The sequence below is a fragment of the Adiantum capillus-veneris genome, chromosome 4 (assembly GCF_014529385.1).
Source record: "Adiantum capillus-veneris isolate H3 chromosome 4, ASM1452938v2, whole genome shotgun sequence".
In the NCBI taxonomy this organism is placed as follows: Eukaryota; Viridiplantae; Streptophyta; class Polypodiopsida; order Polypodiales; family Pteridaceae; genus Adiantum; species Adiantum capillus-veneris.
In genome coordinates, this window is record NC_140934.1 from 15,117,870 (window position 1) to 15,138,704 (window position 20,835).

The 20,835-nt window shown below is 44.7% G+C and overlaps 1 protein-coding gene across 6 annotated transcripts in view; it reads left to right on the top strand.

Moving 5' to 3' along the window:
- Window positions 1-20,835, top strand: part of LOC147458761 (chorismate synthase) — a 71,426-nt gene that overhangs the window by 21,605 nt on the left and 28,986 nt on the right. For all 6 annotated transcript variants that reach the window (XM_086510198.1, XM_086510203.1, XM_086510201.1 and 3 more), the window contains exons 8-9: window positions 10,720-10,833; window positions 10,915-11,002. In XM_086510198.1, coding sequence (XP_086366324.1) covers window positions 10,720-10,833; window positions 10,915-11,002 — 202 coding nt within the window. The remainder of the gene's footprint in view (window positions 1-10,719; window positions 10,834-10,914; window positions 11,003-20,835) is intronic.

Consider the following 20,835-nt stretch of genomic DNA (forward strand, 5'->3'; position numbering starts at 1 on the left):
CTCTATTTGGTATGTGTATAGATGAGGTTTCTGATTACATTGATAGAGAGGGTGATAGAGATGCCCAACCGGCACGGACATGGATTCCATTGTTGTTATATGCTGATGATATTGTCTTGATCTTTGACTCACGGGAGGAGGGTATGCAGCAACACGTAAATGCATTACATAGCTTTGCGGAGGATAGTGGATTGTGTGTAAACCTTGGTAAAACCAAGGTTATGTGTTTAACACCACACCGTAGTGGATAAGGAGATCAGCACCTACATTCACTTACGGTCAGGAGACTGTGGAGTACACAAATGCATACACTTATCTTGGGGTCGTCTTCACTGGGCCAAAGTTTTCTATGAAGAGAGCAGCAGAGACTAGACTAACTAGAGCGTATGCGAACTTGGAAGGATTGGAATGGATGTGTCGCAGGTTCAATTCCAGAGACCTAGAACAAAGCTCTGGCTCTTTGTTACCTTGGTAGCTTCAACTATGCTCTATGGGGTTCAGGTTTGGGGACCCTCTGTGGGTCAGGATGGGTGGAGAGGTATGGAGAGCCCCTTGGTATCTATGATCTCTCGGCTCATTAGAGCCAAGGCCCCCGTGCCACACGAGATGCCCCCTATGGAGATAGAGGCGCTTACGAGATCACTCTCCTTAATGCACAGCTTATGGGATACTACCAGAGAGACATATATAACCGGCCTATACAACGTAGAGGGCGGTACTATTTCAATTACCTGTTAACTTTACACAGAGCACTGAGAAGGGAAGAGAACACAATTGCGCCCAACGACTAGAATGTCATTGCGCACACGAGACCGACACCTTGTAGGCCCCAAAGATTGGCGCCCCTTTCAGTATTTCTTTATTCAAATTAAGGTAGACGATTCGACCACTTAGCACAAGCTTTCACAAAGCTGTCCAAACCTGGCGAGGGCTGAAAACGCAGGTTTTCGACCTGATTTCGGCAACATAACGGCGCAAAAACCCCTGTAGGTCAAAAGCACCTGTGTAGGACGGATTCCCTCGCTATTTGGAAGCTTTCTGGTGAGCTGTTACAGAAATTCAGCGGGCTGTAATTCTCTGTTTTTCACTGCCGGGTGCCCAAAAGCCTGTACACGCATCCCAAGGCTCTCACGGGGCTCCCCCGGTGTTCCCTTGTAGTTTAGGTGCGAAACCCTAAACCTGCAGAAAAACACAGTAGGCTGTAATTCCCTGTTTCGGATCGGTTTTAGCGGAGCGAGTAGGCGTGTCCCAAGGGCTCCCGCACACAATGGGACAGTTCCCTTGTGAATTGGACGAGTTTTCACGTGAGAAAACTCTCCAAACTCGCAATCTTTCGCGATGGAACTATGCGTACCTGTGGGGGATTAGCAATTAGCTAATCCGGTTCCTGTTCAGAAGGCTCTTGCCTTGGCAAACGCGCATAAACCCACAGAATTGTACATGTTCATCTGAGTAGCCCAACTAGTGGGGCATTACCATATGTGCCAAAGGGGAGAGAGAGATGCATGAGAGCAAATCATCGCGCTACATGAGACAGAGGAGAAGGCAAGCTTTTCATTAAAGCTGTAGACCTGCACCTATTACTCACACACACACACTGTAGGTCACTTGTGTGTAAAATTCAGCCCCTCTCTCGAATTGGGTGCCTCCTCTTGCTGAGGTGTCCTGCAGATTGACCTCCTCCTGCCAAGTGTCCAGTTTGCCCCTTTGAGTTAATTCTCTAGTTCCCACTGACTTATAAATTATAAGTGACTTTCCGAGTGGCCCAGACTTCATTTGGCGCACATAGGCTTCCATAGTCATCAGAATTCAGTGCTAACTGGCCCAACCAGTCCCAGACTGACCGACCTAGACTTCCGACGTGAGAAACCTGTTGGGCCGCAGCCGTTTCACAGTGGCCATGCAATGTCCACTTGGACCTTTTCAAGGGTTCCGGTAAAACAAGTAAAAATAAAAATATCTAGTACTTATTTATGGAAGACAACAAGAAAAATACACCTCCTGGTGACACACCCCACCCTTGAAATACTGCAAGCGACCTCGCTTGCATGCCAATAATATATGCGGTATCTCTTGATATCACACATATTCTATGATGGGAATCCAAGATATACATGCTTCCGGAAATGTAACGTTGGACGATTAAACAATCCCACCAACCTGGCTACGACACATATATCAAGCATAGAAGTCTTCTAGTGTACTCTCAAGCACAAACTTCTCTAGCTAAATTTTGTATGGAAAGAGTAGATACAATTGCTTAACCACTCTCTTGAGCATCATGAACCATGCTCTTGCCTTGCTCCAAGAAGGCTAGATCAAGTCACTGTGGGTTCCATCTGAAAGGCTTCAAGATACAATTGCAATAGTTGAGGTGAATCAACCAATTCAGACTCTTCCATCCATTTGGCATCCAAAGATGGATAGTTCTTGAATTTCACCAAATAACGTCTTGCAACTTTTCCTCTAACCTTTCTTTCCTTATGTGCCAATAACTGTTCAGGAACAAGGATCTCATCCAATTCTTCCACTTCGTGTTGTTCCTCATCAAGCATATTCTCTGGCACATTACCAACAAAGGGTCTTAGAAGGCTGACATGAAAAGCATTATGTATTTTCCAGCCTTCTGGTAGCTTTAACCTGTAAGCTACATCGCTGATCTTTTCTAAAATCTGAAAAGGACCATAATATCGCATACTGAGCTTAGGAAACAAGCGTTCCTTGCCTTTCCTTTTCCTTAACCTGGCCTTTTCAAAGCGCAAAAGCACCCAATCACCAAGTGAAAATACAAGTTCACGACGGTGACGATCAACAGCTTTCTTTTGCTTAGCCAGAGTCTTCTCAAGAGCAATCTTTATCTTTCTCTATGTTTCATCCATATCTTGCACATACTTGTCTGCCTCAAAAATCTTGTCCTTAGTCTGCAAAATGGGCAGGACTTTCTTTCCTCCTTCCACTATCTCAAATGGTGCCTTACCTATTGACGTATGCACAGTGTTATTGTAAGCATATTCAACCAATGGAAGATGGTGTTCCCAAGTTGCCTTGTGCTCTGACACATAACATTTGAGCAGGTCCAGGACAGTAGAATTTGCCTCTTCTGACTGTCCATCAAGTTTGCGGATGAATTGAAGAAGAGAACTATAGCGTAGTGCCCATGTTCTCAAACAATGCCTTCCAGAAAAGACTCGTCATACGTGGATCCTTGACACTGACAATTGACTGAGGCATCCCGTGATATTTAAAGATATTGCTCATGAATATCTTGACCATGTGTTCTAACTCTATCTTCTTCCTCACAGGAATGAATTCGGCTTGCTTACTGAACCTACAAATGATAGTCCAAATCCCATCATTGCTTGTTTGCGTCCTTGGAAGATCAAAGATAAAGTCCATTGCTATGCTTTCCCATGGCCTATCTGGGTTCGGCAATGGCTGCAACAATCCCGGTTGCTTTTGCCTGTCAAATTTGACTTTTTGGCAAACTAAGCATGATCTTACAAACGTATCAACATCTTGACGCAAAGTTGGCCAATAGAAGAATGCCTTAACCCCTTTCACTGTCGCATCAATTCCACGATGCCCAGCATAAGGTGGAGCATGACTTTCCATCAAAATCTTTGGCCGTAACTGTTTAGTAACGCATAACTTTCCATGCATCATGAGAAAGTCATTCTTAAGCATATAGTGCTCATGATGTTGCCCATCAACAAGCTGGTCATAGATCCTTGCAAAATCTGAATCTTCAGCATATTGTGTCTTCATTTCATCTAGTTCACAATGGTATGGAATTTGACACTGCTTAAATTTGGGGCTTTCGTGACAACGCATCAGCCACCACGTTCTTTTTCCCTTGCACATGCACAATCTGAAAATGGAACATTGACAAGATGTTTGCCCATCGCATGTGCTTCTCAGACAACTTCGTCTATGTGAGAAAATATCGCAAGGTTTGATGATCCGTTTGGACAACAAAATCAGCCCTTAGCAGATAGTGTTTTCAACTAGTCAGAGCATGAATTACTGCTAGCAATTCTTTCTCGTAGACTTGCAAGTTTCTTTCAATCTTCAAAAGAATTCTGCTTTCATATGCGACTACTCGGCCATTCTGCATCAGAACTGCACCAAGACTATGGCCACACGCATCACATTGAACCACAAAAGGTTTGGAAAGATCTGGCAAATTGATTACCGGATTTGAAGTCAGCTTCTCTTTCAAGTGTTTGAACGCTAAAATTTTCTTGGCTGTCCACTTGAAAGTAACTCCTTTTCCTTGCAGTGCATGCAGTGGAGAAGCAATCTTAGCAAAATTTCGGATGAACCTCCTGTAGTAGAAACATAAGCCTAGAAAGCTTCGAATGTCATGTATGGACTTCAAGTCTGGCCATGACCTAATTGCTTCCACTCTCGCAGGATCCATGCGTACCCCATCCTTTGAAACAATGTGCCCAAGGAACTGAATCTCTTGCAAAAAGAACTCACTCTTCTTCGCATTAATGAGTAGCCTGTTCTTACGTAACTCATTGAAAATTGCAGTCAAGTGATCCCTATGCTCCTCTTCAGACTTCGAGTAGACAATCATGTCATCAAAGAAGGTACCCACGAAGTTTCTATGTGGTCTAAAAATTCTGTCCATCATTCTATTAAAGGTGGCAGGAGCATTTGTGAGACCAAATGGCATAACAAGAAACTCATAGAGATCAAATGTTCTTGAACGCTGTCTTATGGATATCTTCTGGCCTAATGCGTATTTGATGGTAACCACTCTTTAGGTCTATCCTTGTAAACAATGACGCTCCCTCAAGTCAATCAAGAATGTCATCTATCCTCGGTATGGGGAACTTGTTCTTGATGGTATTCTTATTCAAGGCGCGATAGTCAATGCACATGCGCCATGAACCATCCTTCTTCTGCACTAAGATTACAGGCGAACAAAAAGGGGATGAACTGGGCTGAATCAGCCCCTTCTCTAAAAGCTCGTTGACCTGACTCATAATCTCTTTCTGCTGGGCTGCACTAACCCTGTATGGTGGTCTATTCCGTGGACTAGAACCTGGCACAAGATCTATGGTATGATCCTCAAGTCTCTCAGGAGGTAACTCCCCTGGCAACGAGTCCGAAAAACAATCACTGAAACCACTCAAAAAAGTTGACCTGTCTTTATCTAAGGTAGACAAATTAGATACAACTTGAGGTACTTCTTTTGCAAAGATTAAGTACGCAGAAAGATGATTCTTTATTACAGATGAAATAGCAGAAGCAGAAACAACTGGAACAGACTCGCCTTTAAGCTTTACATCAAGGACACGAGTCTTTCCTCTATGTACAAGGGTAATCTTTTTGTTGTAAATATCCACCATAGCATGTAACCTGTAACACCATGGGATACCCAGTAACACATCACAAGCCTCAAGTGGCATAATATGAAATTCTTCCGCATCCACATAGCTCTGAATGGGCAGACGAAGCTTCCCCAAAATGGGAGTAACAGGCTCTGAATGATTTGGGCATGCCAAACCTGCTTCCCCTGTCATACCCATCTCCTCTGCACGAATGCCCAACTTTGATGCCAATTCTGGTGATATGAAATTTGCACGGGCTCCTGGATCAAAGAAAACCAACACTGTCTGGTCTCTAACTTTGCCTCAAGCTCTGCACAGCTCCGTGGCATCTGTGTTTGGCTGATCTCCGACCAAATCTGGAACAAGTCTTGCACTTGGCTTTGGCTTCTTCCCTTTATGGTCTGACTTGTCATCCTTATCCTGTGACTTCTTCTGTGGGCATTCATTTGCAAAATGTCCTTCTTGTTCACAAATATAGCATTTCTTGGCCTCCCTAAGAGCTTTCCTTTCTTCGAAAGTTATGCCAGAAAAATGCCTTTTTTGTCCTTGTCTTCGTCTCGAAGAAGATTTAGACTGCTTCTTGGACGTATCAGCTTCTTCAGTGGAGGGCTTCTTTGTGGGAGGCTCAGAAGGCTTTGCTGCAACATTGCCCTTGGCTGAAAATTGTTTGCCCTGGGACCCTTTCTTGTGGCTATTAAATCCATTGGAATCTCCCTTCGACAGATTGCTGGGCACTCTTGCATTCTCTATCAACTGAAACATATTCATGACAATAGTCTTCGTGCAGTAGTCCCTGATTTTCTTGGGCAATCCGCAACAGTACTTCTCAATCTGTTCTGACAATGGCACAAACCTGTAAGAGGTGATTGGCAACATTGCGGCCCAAAACTGTTTATTGTACTCTTCCAGATTCGCACACTGTTTCGCATTCAACTCGTACCATTCGTCATCACATCCACTTTAAAAGTGTTTGTCAACCATGCAGGTGCAAAAGCTGTTTGAATTGGACCCACGTTGTTGGGGGCTTGACCCTGGTTCAACAATGCGGTCCACCATTGAAGCGCATTCCCTTTCAAGAAAGTGGCAGCCTTGCGTATCTTTGAAGATTCTGTGAAGTTTCCTCCAGCATAAGCTGCATCGAACTACTGTATAAAGGTCAAAGCCTTCAATTGATCCTTAGTTCCTCTGAAAGTTTCAAACTTCACTCCTTGCCCACCTTCCTTGTAATCCTTAGGCTGACTCAAAGGAGCCACATTATCATAAACAGGTGCCTGTAACAATGGTGCTCCATTATTGTTCATTCCAACACTCGCATCAACTGTTTTACCTGTCATATCTGCATTTTGTACGTATGGCTGCGAAAAACCAGCCATACCAAATTGTGTTCAAGGCACTCGACTCGCCATAGGCACCCTGAAAACCTGGTTGGACACCCATGTTCGCGTACATAGGGTTACTTATGCGTGTTTGCATTGTCCTGAACACATTCCCTGGCATATAACCTGTGGAAGGTCCAGCCATAGCTTGAAACACTGAACCACCTCCAAAATAACTAGGATAAGTAATAGGTAATGGAAGGGTCTGACGCATAGCCTGTTCATTACTCCCTTGACCATTCACAAACAGTTTTTTTCCAGCTAAAGCAAGCTGCTTTGGATCATTGGACACCGCTAGTTGCTCAACCACATGGGCTTTCCCTCGAGCATCATGAGTCCTCTGTGCATTGGAAATCTCCTTTTCCTGCTACGGCTCAGTCATGCCCTGTGTAGGAGGCTGAAAACCCTGGGTCGGAGCTTGTAAGAACTCCTGCATCCTTGGGTTGTTAGCCAACTGCTGAAACATGTCCATGCAGCAACGCAGTTGAGTTCTAAACAACCTGTCCTCTTCTTGAAGAGTTGAAGAAATTTTCTCTGTGCCATGTGAGGAAGATCCCTCTTCAGGTACTTGGTCTCTCTTCTCTGCCATATCGACAAGCTCTGTGTTGCTTTCACCCACAATAATCCACGCTGCACTTTTTGAAGAAAAAGTGACTATCCCGTCGATGGAACCATATAACCGGCCTATACAACGTAGAAGGCGGTACTATTTCAATTACCTGTTAACTTTACACAGAGCGCTGAGAAGGGAAGAGAACACAGTTGTGTCCAACGACTAGAATGTCACTGCGCACACGAGACCGACACCCTGTACGCCCCAAAGATTGGCACCCCTTTCGGTATTTCTTTATTCAAATCAAGGTAGACGATCCGACCACTTAGCACAAGCTTTCACAAAGCTGTCAATCGGCCTTTAAGGTATGTGACCAGTACGTAACATTTGTTACAACAAAAAGAATAGTGACTTTAGCCTTTTTCAGCCTATACATACTAGGAACTACATAGAGTCTAGACATAGATACTACTTCAAACATCCATTAGATACTGCTTCAATCTGGTTCCTAAAAACAATATCAACGGTTGTGTAACGCACAACAACGTTTTCTTCATCAAGTAGCTATCCCGAATGGAATATCCCGCTACTACCTCCCCATTCTGTATTCGATTGAATACGTCTAAAATCTAGATACTAATGGCAAGATGTCCCTAAAAAAACAAAAAAACCAAAAACAAAATTTATGGGGAAAAAAAAAAGGCTACACTACCTATCCGTACGTACGGAACCGTACCGTACTGTACTGATCCGTACGTACGTACGGATGCAACCTTGTTGTACACACATCTCAAGGCTCTCACGAGGCTCCCCCGGTGTTCCCTTGTAGTTTAGGTGTGAAACCCTAAACCTGCAGAAAAACACAGCAAGCTGTAATTCGCTGTTAGCGGAGCGAGTAGGCGTGTCCCAAGGGCTCCCGCACACAATAGGACAGTTCCCTTGTGAATTGGACGAGTTTTCACGCGAGAGAACTCTCCAAACTCGCAATCTTTCGCGATGGAACTGAGCGTACCTATGGGGGATTAGCAATTAGCTAATCCGGTTCCTGTGCAGAAGGCTCTCGAGAGCCTTGGCAACCGCGCATAAACCCCCAGAATTATACATGTTCATCTGAGTAGCCCAACTAGTGGGGCATTACCATATGTGCCAAAGGGGGGAGAGATGCACGAGAGCAAATTATCGCGCTACATGAGACAGAGGAGAAGGCAAGCTTTCCATTAAAGGTGTAGACCTGCACCCACTACTCACACACACACTGTAGGTCACTTGTGTGTAAAATTCAGCCCCTCTCTCAAATTGGGCGCCTCCTCTTGCTGAGATGTCCTGTAGATTGACCTCCTCCTGCCAAGTGTCCATTTTGCCCCTTTGAGTTAATTCTCTAGTTCCCACTGATTTATAAAATTATAAGTGACTTTCCGATTGGCCCAGACTTCATTTGGCGCACATAGGCTTCCATAGTCATTAGAATTCAGTGCTAACTGGCCCAACCAGTCCCAGACTGACCGACCTAGACTCCCGATGCGAGTTACTTGTTTGGCCGCAGCCGTTTCACAGTGGCCATGCAATGTCCACTTGCACCTTTTCAAGGGTTCCGATAAAACAAGTAAAAATAAAAATGAATAAAAATATCTAGTACTTATTTATGGAAGGCAACAGGAAAAATACACCTCCTGGTGACAATATATGCCAGATTGGCCTTTTGAGTCCTCCAGACGATTAGCTTTATAGGGGGACACATCATGCTGGTATGCACAAATGTCATCATGGTTCCAGGTACATGGATTCAACATGGACAGCTTGCCTCCCTTCCAGTACTCCCTTGATGCACCATCGTTTTCTCTTACATAGGGGGAAATTACTAGACTCATTCGCGAGGACCTGACCCAGTTGGACACCAAGAGGGACATGGATAGAGCCGACACAGGAGTTGGGCACGAAGATGGCTTTCTATAGAGAGCATCTTCTTCAACTCACAGGGGATGGATTTGTGATTCGTCCCAGCTATATGGAGACACATCTATCTCATGGGTTACGGTGTGCCATTGGTCAGATACGGACATCTTCACACTAGCTTGAGATTGAGACTGGTAGATTCAGAGGGATACCATCAGCTAGCAGGATATGCCATCTATGCTATACAGAGCCAGAGACGGAGACACACTAGCTTGAGATTGAGACTGGTAGATTCAGAGGGATACCATCAGCTAGCAGGATATGCCATCTATGCTATACAGAGCCAGAGACGGAGACACATTATATATGTCAGTGCATAGTGTATTACGAGATACGGGGTTGCTTCCGCTGTCTATTCTGAGAAGGCTTCAGACCCTTCTCGAGTCATGAGCAATCAGGACTAGAGATGTGTTGGCCTGTATCTACTTGAGTTACAGAGACACATATATAGTTTACTGAAGAGATCTGGAGCGAGACAATCCCAGAGACAGATTACTGATTTCCTCACACCAAACACTGGACAGATAGAGGAGCAGCCACCATTGCAAAGCTCAGCTCATACTCACACCCGTGGTGCTCTCATTGACCAAGCATTGAAACTAGGGAGGTCGGGACGCCCACGATTGAGCAGAGGAGCTTCACAACATGGATAGAGACTACAACAGAGGATTCGAGCCATACTATCTTGACATCCAGAGTACAGATGAGGATGGATCCATCACCCATTGTATCTTTCTCTTGTATTTGACACCCATTGTATCAGGGATCACACATACCCCGCACAATCCGAGCTAGTAGCACTTCTAGATTCATTTTAGTATTTCATTTTTTTGTACTCACACACGGTACCAGATTCACATGTTTGTAACGAATTGGTCTCATAGGTCATCTTGGCCTTTTGAAGACGTTAATATATCATTTCATTTCATTTCCCTACCTACATTTGTAGTTCACTGTCCTCTACCTCCCTTTTTATCACTGTTCGGCCCAGATCAATCCCTAGTTTAGTTGTGATCACATTAATTGATTGTCTCTGTCATATGGTGGTTGTTGCTCATCATAGGTCCTTTTGGCTGTAGACGTTAATAGAACCATTTATTTTATTTCAGTTGTGTCTTGGTAAACGTGTAGAAGACAGTGCCAGCATCTGTTTTAGGAACATTGTTGTTATCAGGATGCATTGCATTTACCCGGCTATAGAAGAATGTCTGTCGTGGTGTAGTATTTTGTGTACTACCTCACTGGCCTTTGCAAGGGCTCATGAGTAGACATTTGTGATTTGGCTTGTGTGCAGAATATCAAAGGATATTTTTCATGCGTTTTTTGTGCTGGTATTGAATATTGGTCAAATGTATGGGTGAATTTTTTCTGACCAGAAGTTATGGGAAAAAGCATTTTTAAGGAAGTGGAGTTGTATGAGTTGTATTTGTTTTGTGATTTAGGAAGAGATTTAGTTGTGTGTGTTGACTACTAAAAAGTTTGCGTTGTTTGACAGAGCTTTTCGTCCCAAGTGAAGGATGATGAGATAGATGCTTTGAAGCATACAAGTTCTACTGATGAGGTCAAGATGCGAAATGAAGATCACTTCAGTTCCTTGCTGATGAAACTTGTATGTTTCCATTTTTGCCTCCCATTGTGCTTATGATACTGACCGCTACTTCGGAGATAATAGTCTTGTTGTGGTATGCAGAATCAACTTGAGGATGAAAATCAGAAGACTTTTTCTCCTTCACAGTCGCCAATGATGTCAAAGTTTGCTCGCTGGTTTCCTAGTCAAGGTATGTAATAACTTTGAGATTTATTTCTAATTAATCACCTATCAGAGACTACTCTGAGGGAGGCTTTAAAAGCTGAGTGATATTATATGCACAAAATTCTAGTCAAGGTCAACAGCACTGATGAATGCCATTGATTCTCTGGGGATGGTGCTTTGTCATGTGTTATTGGTGCTGCACCTTGGAAGTCTACAGATTTTTAAATTGTGTTCCGTACAAAGCAGTCAATTCCCGCCCCCCCCCCCCCCCCCCCCCCCCCCCCCCCCCCCCCCCCGGGACCCCCCGAGGGGCAGATTGATGCGTAGACTGCAGGAGCTGGGTGTGCCTGTAGAGCTCATATGGGGGGATCATGGCCTTGTACAGGTTAGTTACAGGATGAGGGGCAGATTATTTCATAGACTGCAGGAGCTGGAAGTGCCTGTAGAGCTCATATGGGGGATCATGGCCTTGTACAGGTTAGTTACAGGATGAATGCGTACGCTTGAGGGGATGTCGGAGATTATTCACTCCACCAGGGGGGTGAAGCAAGGGTTCCCACTATCCCCCACTCTTTTTGAAATGTATGTGTGGATGAGGCTTCAGACTACATAGAGAGGGAGGGTGATAGAGGAGCACAGTTGGCTGGGACATGGATACCCTTATGTTATATCGGATGATATTGTGCTTATTTCAGATTCACCTGAGGAGATGCAGTCCCATCATTTGTGTAGGATACTAGTATGTCTGTTAACCTTGGGAAGACCAAGGTCATGGTAATTCAATACTACAACGCAATGGGTCAGACGATTAGCACCCACTTCTACTTATGGACAGGAGCAAGTGGATTATACAGATATGTACTTACGTTGGGGGTGGTTTTCAATGGCCTGATTTTCTCCATGAGGAGAGCGGTAGAGATTAGATTGACTAGAGCACACGCAGCTTTGGAGATGGGTATCTTCAGATAGACCCATTGTCCCACATCTAGAGTTCTTGGAGATCTCTTTTGATTAGCATAAGTGGTGACTTGATCACGAGCGGTTCTTATACTATGCTTAGCCAATTCGAGCATTTCTTGCATGTCATACAGGAAATCACAAGTTTGGCGTTCCTTGACTTTCTCTAAGCCAATAGCAATCAGGGATTTAGGCTTGAATCCATACATGAGCATGAATGGGCTAAATCCAGTAGCAGAATGTTTGCTACTATTGTAGGCTAACTCTAATTGTGGAAGATACCTTTCCCAATCAGACTGCCGGTGACAGACATAAGCTCTCAACATGTCTCTAACATCTGATTCATCCTCTCAGTTTGTCCGACGGACTTAGGATGGTCAGAAGATGACATACTCAACTTGATTTGAAGATGAGAAAACACATCTCGCCAAAATTGCCCAATGAACTTAGTATCTCGATCATTGAAGATATCCTCTGGCAGACCTTACAACTTGTAAAGCTGATCGACAAATAAAACTGCAAACTCATGGTTTTTATTGTCGACTTCGTTGGTATAAACTTCGCCATTTTTGTGAGTCTATCGACCACAATCCAAATGGTGTCATTGCCCCGATTAGTATTTGGCAAACCAACGATGAAATCCATGGAAATACTTTGCCACTTGGCATGTGGGATTTACAATGGATGTACCAGGCCAACTTTCTTAAGGCGCTCTGCCTTATTGACCTGACACTGAGTGCATCTCTTCACATAGCTCTCTATGTAAGAGCGCATCCTTGGCCAATAGAAATATCCCTTAACCAAAGCCAAAGTTCTTTGGATGCCTGGGTGCCGACGCTAGGAACATCGTGGCATTCAAACAATTTTTTTTGTCGAACCTCATCAATTTCCGGCATGTAGACCTTTCCATTTCTGAACAATAGTCCACCTCTAATGGAATAATGTCGCTGTCTCATCTCTCCAACACGACTCACTTGGGTCTTCAGACCACCCAAGCCGCTACGACCTCGTTCCATTTCTTGCCAAAATAGTTATCTGAACAACATAGCCTCGGAGAGAGAGGTCGAGATTTCAGCCATAGACAAGGCATTAACTCAGGAATCCGGCTTAGTGCATCTGCAACTCGATTGCTGGATTCTTTTCTGTAACGGATCTCAAAGTTAAACTCTTTATAAGTTCAACCCATCTAGCCTTCCGGCCTCTGAGATCACCCTAATCACAGACATAGCGCAAGGAGTGATGATCTGTCCATGCAACAAACATAGAGCCATACAAGTAGTGTCGTCACTTTCTCAAGGCGTGGACTACGGCGTAAAGCTCCTTCTCATACGTTGGATAACACATCTCAGTGTCAGAAAGTTTCTTACTTTCAAACGCAACAGGATGTCCATCCTGGTATATCGTCACACCAATGGCATAATCACTAGCATCCGTTTCAACCACAAACGATTTGCTAGGATCCACAATGTGCAATATTGGTGCAGTAGTCACCAAGTGCTTTAGTGTTCGAAAGCTCTCATCGAGACGCTCATTCTAGAAAACACGGGGGTTACCTTTACGGTGAGTTCGAAGTCTTCGATCCTTTCACCCCTCCTTTTAAAAGTTGTGTAAGCGGCGTAGCAACTTTAGAGTAGTCCTTGATAAATTTGTGAAAGAACCCTATAAAGCCTAAAATGACTTGGCGCACAACTCAATGCCATGATCTACTCCTCTCGAAGGCGGCAAGCTAGGAGGTAGATAATTAGGAAAAACATCCTTGAAATTAGTCATGATTTCTTGGATCAGGTTGGATTTGTTAGAATCTCGAAGTTCAACAAAAGAACATGAAACATTTTAACGAAATTCAGTGACAGAAGTACCAAGCACTAATCAAATAGATGGTACACATTGATAAAAGTCAATATCAGAAGACTTTGTATCCTTAAAACATTTCCAAAGCAGTAACAATTGGTATGGCAAAATTATATTTACAGAAATCTGATTACAAAGCAACACAGATACATGAGGCATGTCCTGTGTAACAAAAACAAGAGAGTGATATACATAGTCTATATACAATGAGTCTTGTTTATCATAAAACCATGGAATAAAATGACATCTGCTCTGTCCAAGCGCATGATGTGGAAATCGAGGTTCTCTTTGTAATTAGCTACCTCGAGCGACAAATCTGGAACCACTGATTCCGTACATCCGTATCCTTGCCATGAGCCATCTTCACGGGATGATCATGGTCACTGTTCGCGTGTGGAGGCTCAATTTCTGCAAGAATTTTGCATCCACAAAATTGTGTGAGCTTCCATTATCAAGGAGTATGGTCATGTCGTGACCATTGATCTTCCCGAGGAAGCGGCGAAGATCGTGGTTATCAAACACTTTGGTGCTAAAAGTACAATTAGTGCATGAATTGTGCGCTTAGTGATGGATTTCAACTTGAATAACATGAGTTACCTGAGATCTCGTGAATTTGAAACGAAGGACGACCGTGCGGTTTCTTAGTCTTCTTCTTGGGGAAATCCTTGATTTGGTAACCTGTCTCGCCACATCCGAAGCAAGCCCCCTTCTTCACTGGATCAGCAACTAAAGCATTTTTGGCTTTCTTTTTCTCACGAGAAGGTCTCAACGGGGATTTGGACCTTTGCTGGAATTGAGGCCGTTTCCTCGGAGCGCCCTCACCGGATTGATGGTTTGAATTCGCTTTGTTTATTAAATGGAACGTGAGCCCTTAGCACATATTTAAAGGCCCTTGGCCTATGAAAAGCAGTTTACATGAAAAGCCTTCAAACTCAAAAGCTTCTGGTTCAAAAGCAATGCCAAAAAGCTACCAGCGTAAATCACGGAAGTTCGTACAGCAGTTAGCGCAAAACGTGGAAATCCGTACAACCTGCCACGTCATCATGTCAACGCAATTTACGGAAATCTGCCACGTCATCAGTTTGCACAAGTCTTTTGTGTGTGTGTGAGAGTCTGGCTTTATTTTAATCCTTTATATCACTTGGGGCCCCATCGAACGGGGTCCCCATAAGTTGGTAGGACTTCTTCTTCTGTTACTTGTTCTTCTTAGGGTTTAGGCTCCTTGACCGACATCTGCAAGTTGGCTCCCTTCTTCAGGGCTTTGACATGTCAGCAGTTTGTGACATCTCCCCTTCTTGAAAGAGATTGATCGTCAGCGATTACAGCTTATCTGCAAAACAACTCAAGTTAGCTTTTGGTCAACTGCTTTGGACCCTGGAGGCATCTAGGGTGGGGTATGTATGACTATTGCGGATTCTTTGCAGTAGGCCATTGTGGGTAGAGGGATTATTGTGCCAGGCAGGGCTCGGTGGATCACTATGCAGGTTCAGGGTTGCCTTGTGGGCTTCTTGAACATATATGCGCCCAATGTGGCGAGTGCACGAGCAGAGTTTTGGTCATAGATTGTTGAGTCTCTGCCTCAGGCAGAGCAGTGGTGCATAGGGGGGTGACTTCAACATGTTGGAGGACCCTTCTGACAGGATTGGTGGTAGCTATGTGAAACGAACGTGGGGATGGATCTCCCGGCTGCACATACCGCCTACAGATACGCGTCGGACGAACCACCCGACCATAGCCACCATCCGGAAGCTCCCCTGTGCTGGGGCTAGCGTCCGAGGACGTAGGCGTGCACCTATAAGACCAAGCGTCCCATACCACCCGGCTCACCTCCTCAAGGTGACCTCGCGCACTCCTAGCTTCGCCTGCTAACCACTGGCACTCTGCCAGTGGGTGGTCGATAACTGCAAATTAGGCCTTGGCCTCCCTTTTATAATAATGGCCGGCCACACTGGCCTTGTTCACACTGCGTCCACCCGGACACTGGACGCCCATCCCGATGGCATTTGGGCTAGATCCCTCTCCCGTGAGGGGGACATAACATACTTCCCCCCTTAAGAACCATTGATGTCCTCATCAATGAAGTGGGGATACTGAGCCTTCAAAGCTCGAACAGGTTCCCAAGTAGCGAACCTTTCAGATTGACCCTTCCATTTAATTAGGTACTCATCATAAGCCTTATGACGCGAATGATGGGTACGATGATCTAGAACCGCCTCTGGTTCTCGAGGAATATACTCAGTTTGCATATCTTGCCATACAATTTCCTTGATAGGCACAACAACGTCGGCTTCGCCCAATTTCACTGTAAGGCGGCTGACATGAAACACTGGATGTACACTAACATCCGAAAGAAGAGCCAGTTTGTAGGCAACTTGGCCGATTTTCTTTGTGATAAAAAACGGACCACAATATCTAGCTGGAAGCTTATAATGCTTTCCCGTTCGCATAGTCTTGGAATCCTTGGGTATCTTCAGATAGACCCATTGTCCCACATCTGAAGTCCTTGGAGACCTCTTTTGATTAGCATAAGTAGTGACTCGATCACGAGTTGTCTTTATACTATCCTTAGCCAATTCGAGCATTTTTTGCATGTCATACAAGAAATCACGAGCTTGGCGTTCCTTGACTTTCTCTAAGCCAAAAGCAATCGGGGATTTAGGCTCGAATCCATACATCAGCATGAATGGGCTAAATCTAGTAGCAGAATGCTTGCTACTATTATAGGCAAACTCTAACTGTGGGAGATACCTTTCCCAATCAGATTGCCTATGAGAGACATAGGCTCTCAACATGTCTTCTAATGTCTGGTTCATCCTCTCAGTTTGTCCGTCGGACTCGGGATCATCAGAAGACGACATACTCAACTTCGTCTGAAGATGAGCAAAGACATCTTGCCAAAATCGGCCAGTGAACTTAGTATCTCGATCACTGACGATATCTTCTGGGAGACCATACAACTTATAAAGCTGATCGACAAATAAAACCGCCAACTCATGGCTTTTTACTGTCGACTTCGTTGGTATAAACTTCGCCATTTTTGTGAGTCTATCTACCACAACCCAAATAGCGTCATTGGCCCGACTAGTTTTTGGCAAACCAACGATAAAGTCCATGGAAATACTTTGCCACTTGGCATCTGGGATTTCTAGTGGGTGTTGCAAGCCAGCTTTCCTAAGGCGCTCTGTCTTATTGACCTGACACTCAGCGCATCTCTTCACATAGTTCTCTATGTAAGAGCGCATTCTTGGCCAATAGAAATATCGCCTGACCAAAGCCAAAGTTCTCTGGATGCCTGGGTGCCCAGCGCTAGGAACATCGTGGCATTCGCACAAAATCCTTTGTCGAATCTCATCGATCTCCGGCACGCAGACTTTACCATTTCGGAACAATAGTCCACCTCTAATGGAATATTGTCGCTGTCTTGTCTCTCCAGCACGACTCACTTGGGTCTCCGGACCACCCAAGCCTGTATGCGAGTCATGCCCCGCTTCGATCTCGTTCCATATCTTGCCAAAATGGCCATCGGAACGACATAGCCCTCGGAGAGAGATAGAAATCTGTCGAGATTTCAGCCATAGACAAGGCATTAACCTCAGGAATCCTGCTGAGTGCATCGGCAACTCGATTGCTGGACCCTTTTCTATAACGGATCTTAAAGTCAAACTCTTGCATAAGCTCAACCCATCTAGCCTTCCGGCCTCTGAGATCACCCTGATCACAGACATAGCGCAAGGAATGATGATCTGTCCATGCAACAAACGTAGAGCCATACAAGTAGTGCCGCCATTTCCTCAGGGCGTGGACTACGGCCTAAAGCTCCTTCTCATACGTTGGATAACGCATCTTAGTGTCAGAAAGCTTCTTACTTTCAAACGCAACAGGATGTCCATCCTGATATAATGCTGCACCAATAGCATAATCACTAGCGTCCTTTTGAACCACAAACGGTGTGCTAGGCCGCAAGGTTTCAGAGCCTCTCCAATTCCAAAAGCATGCCCCGCACAAAAGAAACAAAAAAACAGCTTCCGCTTACGGAAAGCCCCGCAACGAAACCTAAACCAAACAAGAGCATGGTGCAATTAATGCTTTTCTTTTAACATCTGGTTTTACACATTTTCATAAATGCTTTTATGTAGTGTAGCTAGCACGCAAAAAAGCTAATGTCGAACAGAGTACAACAGTTGGCCGGCAAAGATTGCTTTGCAGGATCCACAATGTGTAATATTGGCGCAATAGTCACCAAGTGCTTTATTGTCCGAAAGCTCTCGTCGAGATCCTCACTCCAGACAACAGGGGGATTACCTTTACGATGAGGACCCGAAGTGTTCGGCCCTTTCACCCCTCCTTTTAGAAGTTGCGTAAAGCGGAGCAGCAACTTGAGAGTAACCCTTGATAAACTTGCGAAAGAATCCAATAAAGCCTAAAAAGGAATTTACTTGGCGTACATTCATCAAAATGGGCCAATTTCGCACTTTATCCAACTTTTCAGGGTCCACGCGAATTCCATCGCGAGTAATGATGTGACCCAAGTACAGAAGCTCTTTCTTAAAGAATTCACACTTAGAAGCCTTAGCGTAAAGCTTCTCAGTTCTCAGTACTTCGAGAACAGCGCGTATATGCGCTAGGTGCTGAGGCAACTTCGGTTGTAGATCAAGATATCATCGAGAAATACAACAACGAAGCTGCCTAAAAATTGTTTCAGCAGATCATTCATCAACTGCTGAAATGTAGCCGGAGCATTCGTCAAACCAAAAGGCAAGACCAAAAACTCGTAGTGACCATAACGCGTATGGAAGCCTGTCTTAGGAATATCTTCCAGTTTGATCCGTATCTGATGATAGCTTGATCGCAGGTCTATCATGGAGCCGATCTATCTGATTCTCCATGCCTGGGAGCGGATACTTGTTCTTGACAGTGAGCTTATTCAACCCCTTGTAATCCACGCAGAAGCGCATAGTGTTATCCTTCTTTCGAGAAAGTAACACTGGCGCTCCCCACGGGGATTTGCTAGGCCGAACAAAACCCCTGTCTAGATAATCCTTCAGCTGTCGCTGAATCTCGTCCTCCTCGGTTTTGCTAAACCGATAGGTTGCTTTGAGAAGGGTTGGCTACCAGCCACCAACTCAATGCCATGATCTACTCCTCTCGAAGGCGGCAAGCCAGGAGGTAGATCATCAGGAAAAACATCATTGAAATCAGTGATGATTTCGCGGATAAGGTTGGATTCGTCGGAATCCCCAAGTTCAACAGAAGAACATGAAACATTTCTACAAAATTCAGTGACAGAAGTACCAAGCACTAATGAATCAAACCAAGCAGATGGTACACATTGATAAAAGTGAACATCATAAGACTTTATTTCTTTATACATTTCCAAAGCAGTAACAACTGGTATTGCAAAACCATTATTTACAGACTTCTAATTACAAAGCGACACAGATACATGAGGCATGTTCTGCTTAACAAAAACAAGAGAGTGATGTACATAGTCTATATACAATGAGTCTTGTTTATCATAAAACCATGGAATTTCTAAAATAACATCTGCTCTGTCCAGGCGCATGATGTGGAAATCCAGGTTCTCTTTGTAATCAGCCAGCTCGAGCGACAAGTCTGGAACCATCCGATTCCATACATCCGTATCCACGTAACGAGCAATCTTCACGTGATACTCATGGTCACTGTCCTGTGTCCGCAGGCTCAGTTTCTACACCAATTTTGCATCCACAAAATTGTGTGAGCTTCCATTTTCAAGGAGTACGGTCACGTCGTGACCATTGATCTTCTTGGGGAAACGGAGAAGATCGTGCTTATCAAACACTTTGGTGCTAAAAGTACAATTAGTGCATGAAGTGTGCGCTAAATGATGGATTTCAACTTGAACAACATCAGAGCTACTTGAGATCTCGTGAATCTGAACCGAAGGACGACCTTGCGGTTTCTGCGTCTTCTTCTTCTTGGGGCATCCTTGATTTGGTGACCCGTCTGGCCACATCCGAAGCAAGCCCCTTTCTTTACTGCATCAGCAACCGAAGCATTTCTGGCTTTCTTCTTCTCCTGAGAAGATCTCGGCAGTGATTTGGACTTATGCTGGAATCGGGGTTGCTTCCTCGAAGCACCCTCACCGGATTGCAGTTCTTTTCTTCTCATAATTCACTCCATTTATTAAATGGAACGTCCTGGCCTTTGCCACTGCATCCTCGACGTCAGTCGGGGCTTTATCTTTAATTAAGGCCCAACGGTAATCCTCATGCAATCCCAGCAGATACATGTGCACAGCGTGCGTAGAATCCACCTTGCAGAAGGTGAGCGTCTCTTTGAAAGCTGTCGTGTATTTATCAAAACACAGAGTTTTCATCGAAAGACTCTGCAATTTGGCATAAGCTTTCAAAGGGTCCATTTTGGTGAAATCCCTCTTGAATTTCACACAAAAGTCAGTCCACGTCGTAGGCTTCTCTGTCATGTCATGCCACCAGGTAAGCGCCTTACTGCACAAAGAGAGGAATCGTTTGAATCCTCTGTTCATCATGCTCTCCATGGAGATCAAAGTACGTGGTCCACTGGTGCAGCCAGTTATTTACGGCCAATTCCGTACACTCCTCTTCACCTGAGAAATTTGTAGTTTTGTACGGAATTGTGGCAGTCGAACCACCCTGCGAACGCCCAAAAGCAGCAATCTGCGTCCGCAATTGCTGGAGATGGGTTTTCCCCTCAGAAATACGCGCAGTCGTCGACTGAGCCATATTTTCGAGAGTAGAAAGTCGAGAATTGAGCCCTTGTACGACCCCTTCGAGAGAGGCCAAGCGAAGGTTCGTCTGAACATTCGCGTTTTCCAGAGCGGTAACATGCTGGTCGAAACTCTGGAAAGTGCTTGTAATCCATGTATAGAGAGCATGCGTGAATGGAATTTGGATGTTATCTGGTGCGTCGTCACGCTGCACATCTGAGCTGGAGGAATCCATGGCGAAGTGGGTGAAAAAACTGGAGTTTGCACGCGATACCGGGCCTTTTCTGCACTTTTCGGTCGCGGAAAAGTGAAGTTCAAGGAGC